The sequence below is a fragment of the Alosa pseudoharengus genome, unplaced genomic scaffold, assembly GCF_046254945.1.
Source record: "Alosa pseudoharengus isolate Yale_2024_CS ecotype anadromous, Long Island Sound unplaced genomic scaffold, YU_APseudo_1.1 YU_APseudo_1.1_scf_23, whole genome shotgun sequence".
NCBI lineage: Eukaryota > Metazoa > Chordata > Actinopteri > Clupeiformes > Clupeidae > Alosa > Alosa pseudoharengus.
Genome location: NW_027468685.1, coordinates 10,923,925 through 10,946,139, shown reverse-complemented (window position 1 = coordinate 10,946,139; position 22,215 = coordinate 10,923,925). Strand labels below are relative to the sequence as shown.

The window sequence follows — 22,215 nt, the reverse complement described above, 5'->3', positions numbered from 1 at the left end:
AGCCCCCTCCCCACCACCCTCCAGTCTCATGGCCTTTGCATGGCCTCATGTGAGAAGTGTGTGAACTTCAGTGTGTGGTCTCAGCCCACAACAACTCAACGCTGACTTTGCTGACTATACAACAAATGTGTGTGACCTGTTAAATGAGTTTGTATGTGTGAAGCATCTGCAACTCTTCATAAACACCATGTACAATTGAAAGAAGTGCTATGTAATGTCCAATCAAGGGGCTCAAAGTGGCAGAAGAAACACAAAAATGAATGGCCCGGTCTTCCGCTGGCTGACCGCAGAGCCATCCCTGTCCGGGTACGGCAGATACCATAAACATAAACAGCCGCCTGCTCTTGTTTGAAGAGGTGACTGGGCAAGCCAATGGGGAAAGTGTTGTGCAATCAATGGGCTTGGCTAATTACCATGGGATCAAACACTGGCTCCATGGCAACACTTGCCACATTTTCCAAAACAAAGCCCTTCGTGAGTGCCTGTATCTTTCCTTCTCACAATCCATTGCTGTCACAGAACAACTGTTGCTCTGCCACTGAGGTGATTAAAGTCTGCTCTGTTTATTCCCATTAATGGACTGCACTTGGTGCGGGGGTGCTGGGAAACACTTCACACACGCCCGTATGCCAGTTTAGCACGGCCCAGTCAACACAGAAAATCCTTTGCTCTCTCTCTCCCTCTCTCTAGAGGTCTGTATCCACTCCCAGGTCTGATTGCTGTGTGAAAGGTATCGCCTGAGTCTCTTCCGAAGGAAGAAGCCACACCGTGCCAACAGGAAGGAGAATTCTTCCTCTTTAATCCCGCCACCTCAAGAAATTACACCTTCCTTTCAAACTGAAAACCATGGGGAGATGATTTATAGCTTGGAAATACCCTGTTGCTTGCACGTCTATAAAAAATATACACAGTACCCCCCAGTCTGAGCAAAGCAGACACAAAACAAAGGAATTTCAGAGGGTTCTGGAATCCTAAGGGATTTCCCCAATTAGTGTCCTCTTCTTAGACCTAGCTATCTATCAGCCCCTGTCATATTACTGTTCCCGGCACTGTCAAGTAAGAGCTGTTATCTGCAGCCACAGCCCTGCACACAAAATGAGAGTGTTGTGGTCTGTCTTGTGATTCCCGATGGAACCCCCTGTGCAGGCAGCCGGGCTCCCTGTTGACGCCCCCCCCCCCCCCTGGCTGGGACGCTTCATCAAGACCACCCTCCCCTCTGACCTGCTGCGAGTTTATCACACTCTCGCATATTATTCGCATGCAAACGTTACTGTAGAGAATGCAGAGGATTTATTCACACCATTGAAACTCCTGACAGACCTGAGCTCATCCTTAAATGCCCTCTGCTCAACTCCTTTCCACCCACGCACACACAAACACACACACACACACACACACACAAACACACACACACACACACACACAAACACACATACACACACACACACACACATACACACACACACACACACACAGAATAGCAACACACATACCCACAGTCATACACATGCATACACAAATGTGCATACAACATTTCCCATGTTGAGTGGACTCTTTACACCTCTGCTTCAGACCCTGTCAGCGAAGCGCTCTGCGTGTACTCCAGCCCTTCAACCCGCCCCATGCTCCCTGAGTTTCACATTTCAGTTTCAGACTCTAATTTCCCCCCCACATTTAGACAGGCTCCCCCCGAGACACCCACGGCCATCCCTGGGGGGCCTTCCTGCAGAGAGCTTTATAAGACCCACCCCAGCCTATCACAGAAGCCCACAGCTTGTTGGCTCATGTTGGCAGAGTCGGCTCGATTTCTCTCAAATTTGCTCTGTGGCTTTATTTGCGTGAGTGGAGGTAATGTTGTCTGAGATGTTGAATAAGTAATGCTGAGATCCGGGAAAACATAGGCTACTGAAACGTCAAAAACATGTATGAACACAGCACACAACCATCAACGGTCCCATTAATGAAAGGCAAAATAACTGTTAAGTTAAGGACATACAGTACATATCTTTCCTGTACAGTGTTTACGTGTATGGGTTTATGTGTATGGGTCTTAAATTGGCTCATATAACTTACAAACTGTCACCTGTGTGTTGACCTGGCAGGAGCAAATTAATACGTATACGCAAATTATCCTTTTTGATATGTAATAAGGACATAATGAAATAATAAATAACGAAACAGCCTCACACAGACGTACATACTGCACACTCACATTTACTCAAACACTCATATGCACATTCATCCATCCATAAAAGACATACAGATACTCACACACACAGAGCTGGAAGGCGGTGTGCGTCACGGCCAGCGTTAGGTGGCAGGCGAAGGGCCTGTGCTCGGTGCTGGCGGTGAGCTGAGCAGCCTGGAGGCCTGCTGCCTGACAGTTCAAATCAGCCCAGACGAAGATAAGCGGTGCTTGCGCAAGGCTTTCTGCCGCACTTGCTCCACTTCAGCACTGGGATTTTGAAACCATTAGCAGAAACAGACTGCAGGCCGATGGCAGTTTGGCAATCAAAGCAGGGGAAACCAACCTGGATATCAGGTCCTGCTACTTTCAGTCTCCCTGCTCAGTGTGGACACACTGAGTTTGCTTTCCTGGCTGCATGCAAATCAGCGTTTTATTTTTCAACATAATTAAAGCTGACAGATGCTGAAATGTGGGTTGTTCTTTCACAATATGGTTATTTGCCAATGTGTTATTGAAAATAAACAGACAAAAGATGTCTTGTATTTTCTTATGTGTAGGCTTATATGTATGAAGGAAATTGTGAATTGCAATTGGTCACTGTGTCAACACTGACCAGTCAGTAGATAATAAAAACAGGTCAGTGACCGGGCACCCTCACCTGCTACCCTGTTGCGAGAGAATCCCCGAAACACACTAGAGCTGCACTGTTCCTAGAATGTAAATAAGAGGGAAAATGCGGCGTGTGCTAGCGAGGCCAGCAGGCCATAAAAGAGTGCACCCTGCAGCTTCCTCCACCACTCGCAAGGCTAATGATTCACCGTGACTCACGCTCCAGTTCTGCTGCCCTTCTTCTGAAAAGCCACATCCCCGGTCAGATCTGGCCTCAAATTAATGGGGGTTTACATGGAAGGGCCTTCAACTGCCTGGACCTGGGAGTGAGTCAGAGGAGCGAGGGGAATCCTTTTCTCTGGCCTCTCTGTCCAGACCTGATTGATCCAAGCCAGCAGGGAGGTGACCACATTGGTTCTTGCAGACATGGACCTCCATAAAGCTACAGCTCTTGCCTTCTTTTTGTTGCACATACTGATATCTAAAATCATTTTAAGAGATTTTTAAAAAGAGAAGTTTGATATTTCATTCATCTCTCTCATTCAGAAAAACAAACTCTCTTGTCGCGTGACAAGCGAGTGTAGTAACTCATTCATTTGAGCGCACACGCTCGGTAGCTGTCCTCATCCTGTTTAATCCTGCAGTCGGTGGAAAAGCAACCGGAGGGCTCTTATAAACTCCAGATGGATGGAACCGCAGCCAGCTGAGGTTCAAAGGGTGTGGAGGGAGGTTGCCAGAACCACTGTTTTCCACTCAACATGAGCCCTCATAGGATGTCGCCCCCTACTGACAGCCAAGCAGATGAACCACTGTGCTAAAGATTTCAACCTGCCCTTGAGAGGTTTTTGGATGGTTTGCATTGCATGACAGCAGAAGAGCCATCACATGAAACAGTGGTTATGGTTCCTCATTTTATTGCAATGTTTTTTGTGCATTCTATCTGAATCAGCATATTCCGCATAATGTAAATTCATTACTCCTCTGACCGTAAGTATATCAGCAAGAGTTATTACCGACAGCCGGCAGAGGATGTGGTCAAATGGGCCAGACAAAGCCACTCAACCACATTAGATATCGGTCATTTTGTGGCAGAGGACAACATCCTCCCACTGCATGGCTAATGTCCCACTTGAAGAAGAGTGACGACAAGAATTCACATTAATCAGATGAGGAAAGAAGAAGCCTCGCCATGTCCACCCAACAATCTGTCCTCAGTCACCCGTCCTTTCTGGTCACTGCTCTCTCTGTATTTATGTGGAAATAACGAAGGAGTTCATGGTTAGAGCTTGGAATACAGTCTCTGACTCACACAGACGAACACACACACAAGCACACGCACACATAGCGCAGATGACTCACGCCTGTAGAGCAATTAGGGTTTTGTTTGACTCTCAAACAAACCACAAAACCAGTCATTTAAATGTGTATTATATGTGTGTGTGTGTGTGTGTGTGTGTGTGTGGTGTGTGTGTGTGTGTTTGGTGTGGTGTGTGTGTGTGTGTGTGTGTATATCCGTCCCCTTACATACATGACCACAGCCCAGTCAGTTTTACTGCACTAGCAACATGTCCTTGCCTCAGCCTGTGGAGCTGCCCCGTGGTGTTTGTTCGCTTGGATGCAGCACTGTGGCGTCATGCTGCCTTGTGCGCTTCACCGTCTGGCCTATCAGCCTCCGAGGAGACCCAGGGGGTGGGGCCAGTCACCATGGCGCTGGTGGAATGGGATGGATGGGTCTGACTCATGCATGATTGGCAGGGATGTCATGAGACACAATTATGATGATGTGGAACTCACATATAAGCACTACACACACACACACACACAACCGCACGAGTTGCCACGCACACATATAGAGGACGGGAACACTGGCTGTGGTCAGAATGACTGCAAAGCCCTCCATTTTTATTAAGAAACATTGTGATTACTGGCTTTGCACCAAGACATGTGCGCACAATAACATCGATAAGAGAAATTCCCATAGAAACGTTTATTTACATGGTTACGGCTTCACAATCTGTATGTGACACTAAGACAACATATTGTCAAATTTAATAGAAAACTCTATTTGTTTGGCATTTAGTGTTAATGTAAACATGAGAATGATTAAAAATATATCTGTGTTTTAATAAGAATTACATTAAAGACCTAGCATTTAATGCTTTAGTCAAATACAAATGGTCCCTTTGTAAAATCATAATTCAAGGCATTTAAAGGCCCTATGTAGACAATCTCTACTTGCACTAATGGAACACATCTAGTCCACCATCCATCTTTTGTAATAATATCACACTCATTAGGTGAATTTATTATTGAAAGAAAGAAAACACTGTAGCTCTTTGGAAATGTCCATTCCCCAATGATTTAAGACGAACACTATCTATGGTACAAAAATGAAGTCTGTGTGTCCAGGGCTAGTCTTCCTCATCTGTTACCTCCTCCAGATCTTCGTCGTCATCCTCGTCTTCGTCATCATCATCATCTTCCTCATCGTCTTGCTGCCTTTGTCTGCTTGGGGCCTGAAGGTATAGTGGTCATAAGGATAGTTAAATTTAGATGATGAATTTGGGTGGGTGTCTTAGCTGTGTACACTGTTAAAATCTTTACATTTTCATCCTTCTCTAGTAATTACTTTCCAGTGCGGTCAATTAGTATCTATCATACTACTTGTATCTAGTATTATTAGACGATGATCTAGTGCTGCAAAAAATTTTTTAGATTCAAATGTCAGTTAAGGTAGAAATGCAGAGGTGTTTGCAAACGTGAATGCTGGCGCCAGAATATCTTTGCATCTCAGATTGCATCTCTGCAGAAGGGAGGTTGAGAAAGAGTCTGTTGTTTATCTGCTGATATTTATCAAGCCTGGCCTTGGTGACATCAACAGACACAAACACAGTGACTACAGGCAACATAATGGAATGGGAGGGATCAGTGGGTATTAAGTACAGTGGCCTTAATGGTTTAACATATTAGCTTTCTGAATGAATCCATGGATATAGTGCCATAATGACAAGCCATGGTCATACAACAATACTATTATTGAGAACCTAACTGAAGTGTTCCCTAAAAAATACAATAACAAATTTGCTTTTGTGTCATTCTGCGTCAAATCAAATAAGGCTGTTACTGAATCTAAAATAAATCTGTCTAAGATTTTGTTCAACCCTGGTCTTTATCATGGGTCCCAAAACCAAGGCTTGCAAAATATTTCTGTTCAAACCCTATGAATTCGTATTTTTTTCAGCCCTTGATATGATTTAGAGCCTGAAAAAGAGCCTGGATTTACAAAAAATTATTGGGCATTATTTTGTTTTTATATATTGTATTCTTCTTCATGGCCAGCAATATGAACTAAATAGTATGTGGGTTAGCTAGAAGGCAAATGAAAATCTATGTGGGAAGTTGCGCAATGTATGGGCAATGTAGTGAATGATGAACGATGCCAACTTTACTTGACAGTATCGACATAAGAGTGACATGACACTGTCATGAATGTGTCATAAACAAGTCATAAACGTTTAGGACATAACGCTCTTGTCATTAAGTGTCATTCGGTTTTTGTCATAACAAGTTAGAGTTAGGATTAGGGTTAGGGTTAGGATCAGAGGGGTATTCCAGAAAGGAGGTTTAACAAACACTGAGATAAAACTTAACCTCTGGGTTGTCTGAACCTGTGGCGACTAAACCTGAGCTGTCGGTTCCAAAACACCGGTTACCAGTTAGTTCAATCAACCCTGTGTTAGATAACCTAGAGTTGTGCGCGTTCACGGCGAACTTATAAAGGCATCATCTATTGAGAGTCGAAACCATGAGTGAAACCGGCGAAAGGAAGAGCACCGTATTTTTCAGAGGCGGAGTAGTCGAGGCTTACGAGGAGGAGAGAACTGTAATAACAAAAAAAGAGCAATACTTAAGCGCCTGCGTCCGAGACCTTGCTTGGCAGAGAATAGCCTAACTGACCGTGTAAATGCGTATGTTTAAGATAGCCTATTTAATGTCAAAAGAACAATTAAATAATTCACTGGACATCACGTATTGTATTGACTGCTATGAATGATGCTTTCTTAAACTAGCCTAGTTGTTACAGATTGAGTGGGCCATAGAATTCTTTGAGAATCCCAAATGTAATTTTCTATTTTAACGCGGGTCCTGCAGCTGTGGGCCAAGTTAAACTTTTGCGCTCCATCATCGGAAGGGTGAATGTCGGAAGGCATGGTATTGGACACATTTCGGCGCACATTTGGAAAATGTAATAAGTGATGCTGACCTGCCAGTTGGTGAAACTACACTTTAATGATCCTCGTGGGTTTGTGTCCAGGAAAACGAATGAAGCAGGAACTGCTTTAGCGCAAGGCAAACTTTATGCACCGACCGACAGCTTGCCGATATGCTCTGCGTCTCCAACACTACAAAAACTCCCAGGCGGAGAGCGTGTGTAGCCTATTAAAAAAATATTTTATCCCAAATGCCATCAGCATTCTTAACCAAACTTAGTGACAACATGCATACCCGGCTGAGCTGTACAGCTATATTTAAACTTATTTATTCATTTTCTATAGGCTATGTTTCCCCTTTTTTGTACTGTACTTGTTTTATATCTTCAATGTGTCTGAGATGTTGTTTGTCCATCTGTCTGGTGAGCCAAACACAAATGTCCACTATGGTGTAGGCTAGCTAGCCTACATTAAAGATTTATTTTATTCTATTCTAATCCACCATGCGTAATGTAGGGATGGAGAATGCTTTTCAAGTAGCCTATATTAGGATTCAGCTGAAAAACTCTAGTGCTCTTGAAAAACTTGTTTGGAAAAGAACAGATAGGCTATCATGTGATGTCGTGGTCTTATCGCCCTCTCACGGTGAATTGCACGGATGAAAATTACATGATTTTGTGCTTCTTTGTCAATCGGACCTTCGTCAAAATGAAACGCCATTGTGTGACAAGTGTAAAAATAGCGGCCTGGTTGAACATGCACTGAAATAACCGAACATAATTGAACATAACCTGAACAAAACCTACCCCCTACCAGGTTAAGTTCAGAGCCTATGTTACCATAGTTACTTACATAGCCTGATCATTTTTGAGCTTTCTGGAACTGAAATCCCAGGTTTATCGTTTACTCTGGGTTTACATACCCAGTTCAGTTCAGAGCCTATGTTACCATAGTTACTTACATAGCCTGATCATTTTTGAGCTTTCTGGAACTGAAATCCAAGGTTTACCGCTAACTCTGGGTTAACATACCCAGTTAAGCCAGTAAACCTGCTTTCTGGAATACCCCCTAGGATTGGAGTTAGGGTTAGGGTTCAAGTGGCACGACAGTGTCATGTGTTCATGACAGTGTCATGTCACTCTTATGTTGATACTGTCCAGTAAAGTGTTACCGACTATTTATCTATGAATGAAACATGGTACAAAATTGGTACTTTGCAAACTAAATGATTATACATTGAACTATTCCCACATAGATTTTTGTGTTCCTGTTAGCTACCCCACGTATGTTTTAGTCTTATGAAAATGACCAAAAAAAGCAATTACTTTGTATCCTTAATATCTTCATGTGTATTTGTTGTGGTGTCCTCAAATATTGGCACAACATTAATAAAGTATTGTATTAGCAGACAAAATATTGATTATACAAAAACAGTATGCAGTACAAACTTTTAATAGTCTCGTCATACTGAGATCTAGCTTCCATTGTTTGGCAGGCCAGGAATAATACTTTTGAAAATATTAATGCCCAAACATGGACAACAAAAGCTTCACTTTTTAAAAGTGTAATAATAATGATAATAATAATAAAAACAAGGGTGAAAAATGTATAGAAACAATGGAATTTAACAAAAATATGCCTAGGTACGGACCTAGGCATTCTGTAGACAAACTTTGAGCAAAATTTGAGACAGTGTGAGAACCATTTTCCTATATTCTGTCCGATATGACACAGAATGACCCTTTATCAGCTGCAAGTTGTTTTTCTTAAGGAAAAATGCTGGAAATATGTCTCAATGAAATGCAATGGCCTCTATTGTATTACCATGATGCAAGCTGAAGTGTTTTTCTGAAATATTATCTGCACTGATTTACTTTTTCTACCAAAACCCACTTTGTAATTCACACAACAAACATTTAACTAAGTATGGGTTGCCTAAAAGACTCATTTCGAAGAACAATCAATAACGCCACATGCTATGCAGCGTTTCCCATACATTGACTTATTTGTGGCGGCCCACCACAATATCAACATTGACCACCACACAATGATTTTTTACAGGTTCTACTAAATTGTGCTTAAATCTGGTTAGCATCATAACCACGCTGCGCTAATGTGTTAAAAACTGTTGCATTCAAGTTAATTCTGCAAACCTACCACCACAAATAGAATTAAATTATGTGGGAAACACTGCTATGGCATCTCCACCAAACTGAGTACACAGCACATACAACTCCTTTCCCTTTGAGGCTGTGCGGCTAGCTTGTCTAAATGAAATACAATCGCTGTCCAGCCTTCCTCCACTACAGCTGAGATAGTGGCAGAGTTCTCTCTGATCTGTGTGAAAGCAACAGGTAGGCTACTATGAATATGACAATCACCCCCAGGGCAGACTCTGGTAGGTGTACCAGTTAGCCATTTGTCTTTATGATGAATAGGCCTATATCTCTTCGGGAGGAAGGAAGGAAGGAAGGGGTTGGTCGGTTTACAGCGTAGGGAGAGCCAAGTGTCAAATGAACATGTCATTTGTAAAGCTGAGTGGTTGGTTGACAGGGTGGTAAATGCTCTCTTTCAACGTCTGCTAAACAAGCCTCAGACGTAACAATGGAAAGGTTGGAAAGGACGTCAATGACTTACTCATTAGTTTTAATCACCAGCATTCAGATGCACTTAGCCTACTGCTGGAATGTCCATTACAACCTAGCATGCTGATAATTCATCATAGCAAAGGTTTTCTTATAAGAATTAAATCAATCGACATGATGATAGATCATCACTAGCTATCCATTTACTATATATGTCGACATAAATATTCAGTCTACATCAGAGACATCAATATTTATCTACAGTATTTATAAATAATGATTTTAATTTATTTTGGTACATATGTTTACTCTACGTATAACTTTGCTTTTTAAAGTGAACAAGGTGCCACAACTGAAACTGGAAAGAAAGCAAGTGTTGAAAACAAATGCACCATACCAAAATGGCTGCAGAGACTCGCAGTATCCAAACACAAAAAGGAATAAATAAATGAATATTGCCATATTCATGTAAATAAATGTAAATAATCACAATAAAATAAAATTTAATTGTGTCCAAATATTGTGGTGCAAACATTGTGAATGAATAAAATTGAAGAAAAGGAGAGTGCTGCGTTGGGTCAATTGTTTGAAGAAAACATCAGGTGCTCATCAGAAAGGACATGAGAACTTCAATTTTTAGCTTGTGACTATCCCCAAAGTATGAAGGCCCTATAGGTTCCTTGTTGAAGGTGGTAGTCTTAAAAATCCGAGGCACACTGATGTTGATGAAAGAAGTTAAAAATCCTTTATTTTAAGGGATAACGCCTACGCGTTTCGACTGCAAATCAGTCTTCATCTTCAACAAGGAACCTATAGGGTCTAGGGGTGTAACGGTTCATGTATTCGTATTGAACCGAAACGGTACGGGCGTCACGGTTCGGTGCATGAATTTACACGGAGAATACACGGTATAAAAATACATAAAACTCGTGTGCGGATTAATTAATGTCATGCGCAATTACTGTTAAGGAGCGAGAGTTACGGGAGTTCTTTAGCGACACCTAACGCTAATCTGTAGCCTTGCCTTAGCTCTGAAGCTCTGATTGGCGCCTATGTTTTTTTTTGTCAGGTCGTCGGTCGAGTCCGTCAGTCATTAGCAGCACTAAGGTTAGACCCACAAGAGTTAGAGGATCCGCTGGTCTCTTTAAGATCGATCGCAAGTTTGAGAACTTCAGTTACAGTAACGTTAGTACAGGCGAAAGAGTGGTGGATAATATGTAACTGTGTGTCGGCGTTGTTCAGCAGGGTATGTGAGTGGAAAAAATGCTACACATATTCGAAGTCATCACCCAGATGATGTAGGCTACCAATCACTGAAACGAGGGGAAAAAACTTCGCCTGCCCTTCAGTAGCCTTTGGATACACATACAAATAGGGCCAAAACCTATGGCTTAAATTAAATGATTTCGTAATGACAGAAAGCTATGTAAATCGCGTGGTAATTACCTTTATGTTGGGGTAACTTGTAACTTCTCACATGAGGAGCTGGTAGTGTTAAGTGCATAGACAGTAAAATAAAGTGACAACGCTAACCAGGCTAATAAACAAACCATGCTACGGTGAGTAAGGGCAAAGTCACGTGACTTATAGTTGTAGTCTCTATGAAATTTATGAAAGCAATTTCATTTTTTAGAAAAAGGCAAAATAGTGTGATATTTTCACAGTTAGTAGGCTAGATTATTACTTTGCACACAATAAAAAAAATATTGAGGCAAATTGTAGACCCTTCCATATACAACTAAACACAGATGTTGAAGGTCTTGCTTAAGTGGATTTTTAAAAATAATTTTTCTATGTAATTTGCACTTTCAGAAATAAGAGATGCTGTAGGCCTATTTTCAGTTTTATAGCTGATTGTCTTATTTTGTTTACAAGTTACAGATGGAGTCTGGGTACTTATTGTACTGTTTAGCCTACATCTTACACACTTCAGGCTGTTGCAGATAGCTCAGGGAAGAGACTGTATGACACTAGGTGGTACAGCCTGAGACATGTACAAAATAAAATGCTTTCTGCATTTTTGTTTTGCTTTTCCCTCCATTGTACCGAACTCGTACCGAACCGTGATGTCCGAACCGAGGTATGAACCGAACCGTGACTTCTGTGTACCGTTACACCCCTAATAGGGTCTTCATACTTTGGGGATAGTCACAAGCTAAAAATTGAAGTTCTCATTGTGAATGAATCTTTACATTCCCATCCATCATACTGTCGCCTCTGGAAGTTCCCACTTCTGGGTCCAAAAGTCCAACACATTCAGACACTTACAACTCTTTAAATAACCCAAGAGATTCCCAACATTGACGTATGATTCTCAGTAAGATGACTATGATAATACCTCTCCTCCCTTGGATCCTGAATGCACAAGGATTTCAATGATCAGAGCAAAGTGCATATGACTCACATGAGCCGAATCCCCCTATAACCTCTCTTACCGTCACTTACAATTTACCAGCACTAACTAATTGGAACTGGAGTCAGCACTAACTAATTGGAACTGGAGTCAGCACTAACTAATTGGAACTGGAGTCAGCACTAACCACTGAACCTGCAGAGCCTGATTCCTCACTCCTCCATGCCTTCCACGAGCAGGCAAAGAGCAGACAAACCCCTAAAGAAGCCTCGTGTACAGATTTCATTTTTCTGCGCTGTTCATTGTGTAACATCAACTCGTTACAGCTTATGTCACCGTGCTCTGTGGCATGTGCTGTCTGAGTGACATGACATGTGTCTGAGTGACATGCAGTAACAGTTAGGAATTTTGTATGACTTTGGCAGTTCCGCCTGGATGTTTCAGTGAATACCCTTTCATAGCGTCAATGCAGTGTCAGGGCGACCTATTTGAATACACTCAACAATAATACAATGTGAATGCAAGCTTTAGTCAGTCAGAGCAAATATCGTATCTTGAAGAGATATAAATCCATCTGGACAATAAAAACAGTTGGGATAACACCAATGGTATCTCTGCCGCAACAAATCATATTTTATTGCATGGGCATTTGCTTGTTTTTCGGGATGAACAGCTGCCAAATGACACCACTAGTGCTGGCTTATAAGTCATTCTTATTAGGCTGAACTTTGAATCTGTCACTGGCTATGAGGCTCTGTGTAGTGCAGGGGATTGTAATCATGTTGCTACTGTTTAGTTTGTTGCTATGTTTTAGTCAGCATACCAACCCACCTTTAAAGCCATGTCCTTAACCCTCACTCAACCGAACCTACAAATTTTCACTTTGTTTCTTCAATGTCTCGTCCAGAGAGTGGACTAAAAAAATCCAGGATGTGTGGCTACTCTATTCCTTCCCAGCCCACTTCTGAATGAATTTAACCTTCAGGTGTCAGAAATGGCTCTCCATGTCTCACCTGCAGACTGCTTGATCGTCCCAGGCTGGAGCCGGTCTGGTTTAGGGAGCGTCTGGTGTTGGCCTGGACTATGTCTAAGCGGGAGAGGGAGTCAGGAGGGTGCAGCATGCTGCGGAACACCTGTCAAAACAACATACAACAGCAGCTATTTTAACACCTGCCAAAACAACAAACAACAGCAGCTATTTTAACACCTGCTGTCCAAACATCTTAAATCATTACCAATGAAGCTGAGATGTTCAGTAGTGCCATCCATCACCCATTAGTTGGAGATAATAGTCTGACAACAACTCTGGAAAAAGGATGTTGATATTATAGCCCAACAGCCAATGAAATGACCTCCAAGCCACTTTCTTTGAGGACTGTGTAGATATTAACTTAAGTCTGGAGTGACCTAGCCGCATGCAAGTTGGCAAAACTATGTGTAAGGGATAATGTATAGAACGTAATGTATAGAATGCCGGTCATTATTGGGAAAATAAGTTCCGACAGGGCGAACTGGGCCCTGACACGCCAGCGGAGGGTTCTTCCTTCGCCCTGAAGGGACTTATTTTCCCATTAATGACTGGCGTTCTATACATTATCCCACTTATTATACGGCTACTTGCCAAAAAGAAAAAATAAACTCCATAATATGTCTCTTTACATTTATTTGTTACCGTTTCGTTGTGGCTTTTGCTGATAAACAAATAGTTTGCAACACACACTGAACTTGAATCAAACCTTCTTTAGAACACAGCTGATCAGCCTTCACTTTTGAATGAAAATCCGTTGCCATTGACAGCGGTCATTATTTATAGAGGTCCTTAGACGAAAATAATGAGCGGTAGAACTTTTGGAAATCCCATTCAAGTCAATGGAGCGTTCTACTTGCATTGTGAAGGGCCGTATAATAACAATAGATAAAACTGCAGGCAAAGTAAAATCAATCACATAATGAGGTCAATGAGCTGCTCAGTCTGAGCATCCATTCCCCAGAGAGCGTCATGTGAATCCCATTCACAAAAAGCCGCATTATATATTCACAATATGTTAAATGCAACAAAAGGAGACAGAGTTTGACTAACTTATAAAATCTTGAAAGTCTAGTCTCCTAATGTGCTATAAAATGGTGCGATGCTTGGAGCATTAGTCACTTTTCAGTTGAGCAGTGATGAGAAACTGTATGCTCCGCCGCTGTAGTTGGTAGTCGTGAAACAGTGGGACGGCACTAAGACACATCTGGGCTCCCTGGGGCATTCCATGTGAAGTTGGCCCGGAAAAAATGTCCATGACGTCATTGGTATTTATAGTTGGAGCTACAGTACAACTTGAGGGGATTGCACATGTGATTTATCATAAAGACTTCTGAGAGGGAAGTGAACTACCAGTCATTGGTAATTTTCCTTGCTATAAAAAGCACTCATGATAAGTCAATTGGAATGAATCCTAATTTTCTTCAAAATGCCCTGCTCATATTTTTTTTTAATTTCTGAAATTTGATTTAGTATTTTTTTCATTTTTGCTTAGCTTGCATGTATGTCATTTTGACCGTGCCTTCTTCCTTTCTTTTATTGCGCCTTTCTTTTATCTCTTCCCTCTCTCTGAACATGCTTATCTTTTCATGCAAATTTTTTTTGCTGCTTTCATTTTCCCAAACATGTCAAATGTATAAATTGTGGTATACTGAAACTAATTCTGATTATACAACATTCATCACAAATGTAACATTAGCGTCCTTCATCTCCAGAATAAAGCTAATAACTAAATTGTGCTACTGATCATATGAGTGGAATTAACTATCTTTATCTTTTCATCTGTTTTAATTTCTTTTCAATTTAAATGCACCCTCAACAAGATTTGCTCTCAGGGCCCCCCTCTGGTTGATAAACTCAATAATAAACAAACTAAATATGCGCCTTTTGCAACCAAGTATGAACATAACTCCGATACAGTATTGAGGGAATGTACCGTCAGCAGTCTGTAAAAAAAGATCTCCTGTAGAATTCCTGGCAGAGCAGCTCTTTTGCGTTTCGATTTTGGAGGGGGGAGGGGGGCAGTTTCCTACCCGAAACTAAAAGTTGGTAGGTTAGTAATTGTCTACAAAGGGCCACTCACACAATGGCAGAAGTACCATTCGTCATGTTTTGAGGTTATGTGCTATCAAAATGATTTTGAAAATGTTATGTTAAGGTCAAAAAACTTTTAAGGGTGCCTTTAATAATCTAGCACAGTGGTTCTCAAACTGTGGTATGCGTGGCACTGGTGGTACATGGACTCTCTCTAGTGGTACTCTGGGAGTCTCTGAGATTATGTTTTATGAAAAAACACAGTAATCACGTCAAATTATATCAAAATATATATAATAAAAATTCCTTAACCATGCGATTACTGAAGTTAAATTTAAACTAGTCTTTGTCTTTCTTGAGTGACGCAAAAAACTGTGCAAAACAGTATGTACAATGTAAAAAAAGTAGTTAAATTGGCCTACGCTACTGTATTCTAATGCCGGTCATAATGTTGGTACTAGGACAGCTGTGAGTTTTCTGAGGGGAAAGGTTTGAGAACCACTGATCTAGTACACATTAAATTATGCTATGTACTGTATGTCAACTCAGCAACAGCATATTTTTAACCTCAATTGTCACAGAGACATGCAGACACTTTCCTCTTTAGCTTTTTGAAGCTGTCATGTCCAAGTGACCCACGAATGACCTCAGCTGGCAAAATTGCATCATGCCGTTCAGTAAAGGCAACTTCCCTGAGAAATAAAACCATAATCTTCTTTATGAGCTCAAAGACTGTCATGAACTGGATATGAACCTTGAACACCTCAACCATACAGCATAGTCTGAGTTAATGAATCATTGCCAATTGAATGTATTAATGATTTCCCTCCTTTTTCAACCTTTCACTGCAAAGCACACCACACACAAATACACACGCATACACACAAACACATACAGATTCAAAAAGGGACAGGTACACACATGTGAACAGACACACACACACACACACACACACAGGTTAGATGTATTGAAGTGTGAAATTAAAGCACAGAGAAGGGGGTGGGGATGGGGGGGTGGCAAATTGGGCAAATTGGGAAGCAGATGTGCTGTTTGCATGCTTGTGCCATAGTAATTTATATTAGCCCCATTCTGCATTTCACAGGGCAAACAAGCAAAGCAGCATAGCATGAAATCAGATACTCAGGCAATGATTTGGTTTATCATGGTGGGGGCTGGTAAATAAGGGCTCTTGCCAGAGAGAGAGAGCATTCTGCCCGATCAAGCTGGACCAGGTGGCCGCCACCGGAGCGGAACGCAATTGTCAGGGAATCTCTCTAAAGAAATCAGGACTCCCGAGGTCACCGCGCCTCAAAGACGTATACACACAGGAGGGTTGGAGGGGCGAGTAACCGCATAAGAATGTCTGCTATGAGGAACAGGGCAGGAGACGTACGTGGATTCCCCACAACTCTGGCAGCTCCTCCTGTCACCTACATGTCAACGGCTTCAACAATGCCAGAATCTTGGCTGGCATCAGCGTTTGCAGCTCAGGTGCTCAGAGTAGAATGTGATGACAAATATCTGGTAAAGAGGCCATTCCACAGCGTTGGCAGGTTAAAAACTTCCAAGACAAAAAAAAAAAAGACATACTTCTGATTCACATAGACATGTTGTTCAAATGCTTTTTGTAGTCTTGATTTTTAAAACTCTCCTAATCAGGTTCTTTACCCCATCTTCAATACCTCACTCGCAACAACATGCTCATGTCTTGTTGATCTGAAATTCTAAACATGTTTAACTACAACTCTAAAACCCTTTTTTCATATTTATGTGAAATCAGTCATTTTGTATAGCTTAATAAATTTGATTTTTTTGCATGATTTTTTTAATTAATCCCAATGTAATTATCCATTCCCTGGGTGAGATGGTGTGCAGTGATCCAGCACATTACTATCCAAGGGACATGGCACACTACGATTCCCTCCACCCCCCCCCCCCCCCCTTCTCCCAGATTGGGTGCAGTGGCCCGCTTACCTCCAGATCCCCCTCCTCATCCACATTCTGGATGTGCTGGTAAGCTGCGGTATAGACCTCTAGTGCTTTGGCATGGAAAGCCATTTCCACAGTCACAAATTCTCCCAACACTTTCTGCATAACAGAATAAGACAGCATTGTCACTTAAAGTATGATGAGTGGTGATGAACACTCAAGCAATTAATATAAACTATTATTCCACTGCTTGGTTGAATTTCCCATTGTCCTATGTAATTTAGAATGACCATTAACATTATTATATTTGAACACCTATGAAGTAGATCCATTTTTTGGCCGTATGACACTTGTATATCAATTCGCTGAACTCGTTGTGAAGTTTAAATGAACTGTCATGATGCATCCAAGCTGTAAAATACAGACGTTCAGAAGATAACAACATTGTAGCATATGACGGAGGTGGATTTTAGTTAGTTGGATGACATGTAGGCTAAGTAAAATAGCGATGTTTCAAAGCTTAAGTTAATCAGAATCATGGGATATGCCCGCTTGACAACGGGAGAGATAGAACTCAGACTGGCCTTTGGCCGTAGCAACCATCCATTTAAAACTAACGACTGGCCTTTGGCCATAGCAACCATCCATTTAGAACTAGTAACGGCAGTATGCCCTGCAAGTTGAGAAATTAGTTGAAATGTGTCGGGGGAAAGTAGTTCTACAAACAAGACAGTTCTAGTGATTAAAACATTTAAATTATAACCGGAAATTAACACAACTCAAGTGGCAACAGTGGAATAAGCGGGATAATGGACTTCCAGTGGTCTGTTAACAGAAATGAATGCACTTACCTCCGCTGCGCGTCGGGCCGCATTACAACCTCGACCGTGCATTAATTTCTGTTAACAGACCACCGTGTTGTCCATTATCCCTTACATATTCAATAGAGAAATAGTTGCCCAGATTGGCAGTTAAGGATGAAGTATCAACTTGAGAGGGGCATTACAGTGCAAATCTTTAGTTCAATTTTCTCTCCCTATGTGTTAGTAGTATGTATTTCAGTGACCTTGATATCGCGGATCTTCTGCTTCTCAAACTCGTCTATCGTCTCTTCCAGCTGTCGAGTCGTGCGCGTGGCGTCCATTGTGGCTCTCTGGAGCTCACTCTCTGCCTGTCATAACAGAGCGACAGCACAATAGCAGTCGTGCACACAGCTCTTTTGAGCCTCTGTGGACCTGGTGCTCAGGCTGTCACGACAGCAGAGGCCTCCCGTGGAGAGTAACAATACATGCACAACAGCACAACAGAGAGCTCACCTGGGCCCAGTCGTGCTCCATAAGGCCGAACAGTGTGTGTGTGTGTGTGTGTGTGTATATGTGTGTGTGTGTGTGTGTGTGTGTAATGAATTAATACATCACCCATGTCAAAAACACACCCACCTGGGACTGTGAAAGAGTGTCAAGGAAATCTGGGTCATTTAAAATATAGATCATGTCCATAGCACTATGTAGTATTGGTCGAGAACTGGTGAGCTAACTAACGTAACCTTAAAGGCATGAGAGAAACCCCACTAGCAGCAGCCCAGTTTGAGATGATAAAAGCTAAATAGCATGCTAACCGGTGTCTTTTAGCAATGCATTGGCAATGAAAGCTTTTCTTAGCCTACATTTCTTTTTGCCGAGAGTGCCGAGAGTGAAGAGTGACAAAAAGTGAGTGGGAGTGAGAGAGATTGGGTCGGAGCGGGAAATGACCACGGGTCGGACTCAAAGCTGGGTCCCCGTGGGCACTTGAATCTGAATGTGGTGCAGCTGCTGCAGCCACAGCACCCCCTTAAAGCCTACAGTTTCCAACCCGGGCCACAGAACTACATAAACGTCTAGTGGGAATGACCATAGTTCAAATTATGGGGGGTTTAGGGGGTGGGGTCTGACCCTTCCACTATTCAATATATTATTATGTAATGTAAATTGTAATGTTATTGTAATGTAAATTGCATTTCTGTCCCCTCCCAAACTGCGTTAAAATGGTGTGTTTAGCAGCCCGAATTTAAAAATGTTCCCAGGGGAGAAATCCCCAGACCACCGCTAATATCGGTGCACATGTATTGTATGAATGCACATGTATTGTATGAATTTTGACAGTACAAATGCCTACTGTAGGCTAATCATTCTCTATTACAGTAACATTAATGCTTACCTGAGTGTGTGTTGATGCAGCCTACCTTAGATACTAGACTTGTGGTGTTCACTACATTTCATACACATAAGTGTATTACACTATTGACATTTGAGTTGAAAAGAAAAAACTGCCTTTTAATACGCACAGTCGACCCCCCCCTCCCCCCGATTGCCGTAGTGTAATCTGGGAATGACAGATGTGTTTATGTGTTCCTTGAAAGACCATTTATCATCCAAATTAAATTCCAAATGTTCAAATTTCACTGGTTACCCATAAAAACATAATTCAAAAAGTGTCAAATTGGTGCATAGTGGTGATTTAAGAGTGAAGACTGATTGTATTTCCTTACATTGTGCCTACCCTTTCTTATAGCAATCATTTCCTTTATGCTCAGTGCATCTTTCTAATTCAGGACCATCTCGGAAATATACCAATCATATATGATTACTGGCTACAACCTAACTGAATTGCTGTCATAGTGAGCTATGAGGATACATAAACTTATTTTGTGTAGTGGAGTGTGAGGAGAATAGACAGGCAGAAGGAAACAGAGATATTAGAGTGTTTGGAGAGTGAGAGGGAGGATGAGAGCTTGGAAATTTTGGAAGGATACAATGATCTGTCTGTCAGAGGGGTTCCGCTGTCTCATCCTCTCCAGCTGCCGCATCTGTTTGGCCTCTCTGTCTCTGGCGTTCTGAGTCGTCTTCAGGTCCTCCTATAAATACATGGAATCCAGGCAACGAGGACATATCATTAAACCTCTTTTTTCCCCGACTTTTATTTTACTCAACTCTCTAGACAATGAAAGAATAATGCCACAGTGGGACAATTAATAGAACTGGAAATGACAATGAAAATCTTAACACACTGCCCTAACAAAAAAGCAGATGATGGAGGCAGAGCGTGAGAAAATACCGCCCTCTTGTGTTAAACTCTGAAAACACACAGGAGGTATTTTTGCATAGTTGTGTCTTGTAAGTATTGTAAGTACATGTATTTCCAGAAGTGTTTGAACTTACCCTCTTAAGTTTCAAAACAGTTCCATAGCCTTTCAAAGGTTCTATGACTTTGGCCTCGAGTCTTTCTACCTGTTGAAAATGATGAAACGAGGTAGAAAGTGGCCATTCATTTTAGTTGACTAAAGTAAAAGGCAAAAGGCATTTACGCTACAAGACTCAACAATGTTGTGCTTTTTCATTAGAGGGCATTAAAAAGTTACCTCTGCTTGACGATAATCCTGGATTTGGGAGAGTTGGTTGGCAAAATGTTTCAGACCACTCTTCAGGTTTGGAGTCTCTGTTTCGGCGTAAAGATTGACTTCTTGGACCAGAAGATCCGCTTTGTCCCGTAATCTCGCCGTTTTACGAACATAAGCAGCGAAGAGCTGACACATCTCCCCAAAATGCTTCTCCGTGTTTGCGATGTTATCTTGTATTTGCTTCGTCTGCGTATCTCTGCAGAGATAACACAGGATACAGGTTCATAATGTTTTTATGTAGCAGCTAACGTTAACGTTCATTTATTCTTCGCCTTTCAGTGTGCAGTATTAATTATAAGTATCGAAAATATACAAGACATGGAGCAGCAAAACAATGTTAATATTAACGTTAGTTGTGCTGGGATGGCTTAATAAATAACGTTAACGTAACGTTATGTGCTGCGCTAATGTTAAGTTAGCATGTTCGAAAAATGATTCAAACTATTCCACCCTGGAGATGTTCCAAACCAAACATCTTCAATCGCATCAAAGTCTTCAATCGCATCTTAACAAGCGAACAAAATTAGCGAGCCAACTGGTTGCATACAGTTGGTGAAGTTATCATAGCAGATGGTTAAGGTTAGCAACCGTGCATGCTAATGTTATCTTTAACTTAGAAGCTAGTGCTCTTACCTGGCTCTTGCATCTGGAGTGCGACTCATCATGAAGGAGTACATTAAGGAGGCAACTTTTTAATACAATATTTGGAGTAAGAGAACAAACAACGTATTTGCAGTACCGTGTACTTTGGCAGCTATGCTAGGTCGCTGTCTACAAGTGCCTGTTTTCTTTGCTCCTTTGCTAGCTAGCACATCTTTCTCAATGCGCTACAGCGTTGCCATGGAATTGCAGATGTTAGCTTCCTTCCGCCCTAACGCAAAGGATGATGGTCAGCATCTGTTCGTCGAGATCGATGCAGACAATCAAAGAATGCGAATATGCGTAAACTACAAGCCAAATATTAGAAACATTTGGATAGCCTATTCATCATCAGCAAAATAATCCTCCTCCTAATCTCCCACCATAGGTCTACCTTCTCTCCAAACCAGTATGGGGGAAGTGGTGGAACAAGCCGACATAAATATGTTTCACCACAATCTGTCTTTCAAATAACATGCTCATGGGATTTATACGTATATATCTATGGGATTTAAAAAAGCATACCGGTAACAGCACAGGTCCGTGTTTCGAGGACATATCATTAAACCTCTTTTTTCCCCGACTTTTATTTTAGGCTCAACTGGTGTTACCCTCATGTCAGTAACACATGTATGAAATTCTTGTTTACAATACTTTGTTAAATACTTTCACTTATTGTCAATGTGGTTTTATTAGCCTACATGTAGCCTAACAATTTGGTGTCATATACTTAATTAGAGTTGAGTAGTCAAGATCTTTGGTCACTGGTGTTACATTATGTCACTGGTGTTACTGTGTTACTGTGTGTGTTTTCAGGAACATTAAGACAAATGTGTCAAATTCGACATGATAATGATTTCATATTAATTTTGCTAGACTTAAGAGATGACATTTAAACAATTGCAATATTATTTGTTTATAACTGTTTTTTATGATATTTTCATTTTTATAGAGAATACATGGTTGCGTATTTGAATAAACATCATTCAAACAAACTTTTAACAATCATTATTAAAATAAATAAATCAATAATCTCCTGTTTTTTTTCTTCAAAAGTGTGCGTTTCTAATGACCCTTATATGAACCTATTAACCTACCTGTCACAGTTGAGTCAGTTCTCACATTCAATATCGCATCCCTGTAGGCCTCCTAACAAAGAAAAAGAAAACACTCGCAAGAACTCGCAAGAATCCTCAAGCATCAA

At 41.4% G+C, this 22,215-nt stretch overlaps 1 protein-coding gene across 1 annotated transcript; it reads right to left on the bottom strand.

Moving 5' to 3' along the window:
• Positions 1-4,667: 4,667 nt before the first annotated feature.
• cibar1 (CBY1 interacting BAR domain containing 1) lies at positions 4,668-21,259 on the bottom strand. Its single transcript, XM_076301443.1, is given in 8 exon segments — positions 4,668-5,313; positions 12,960-13,079; positions 16,982-17,095; positions 18,003-18,152; positions 19,728-19,829; positions 20,134-20,202; positions 20,334-20,568; positions 21,006-21,259. Coding segments are annotated over 8 exon segments (939 nt in total). The 5' UTR covers positions 21,050-21,259; the 3' UTR covers positions 4,668-5,208.
• Positions 21,260-22,215: the final 956 nt, after the last annotated feature.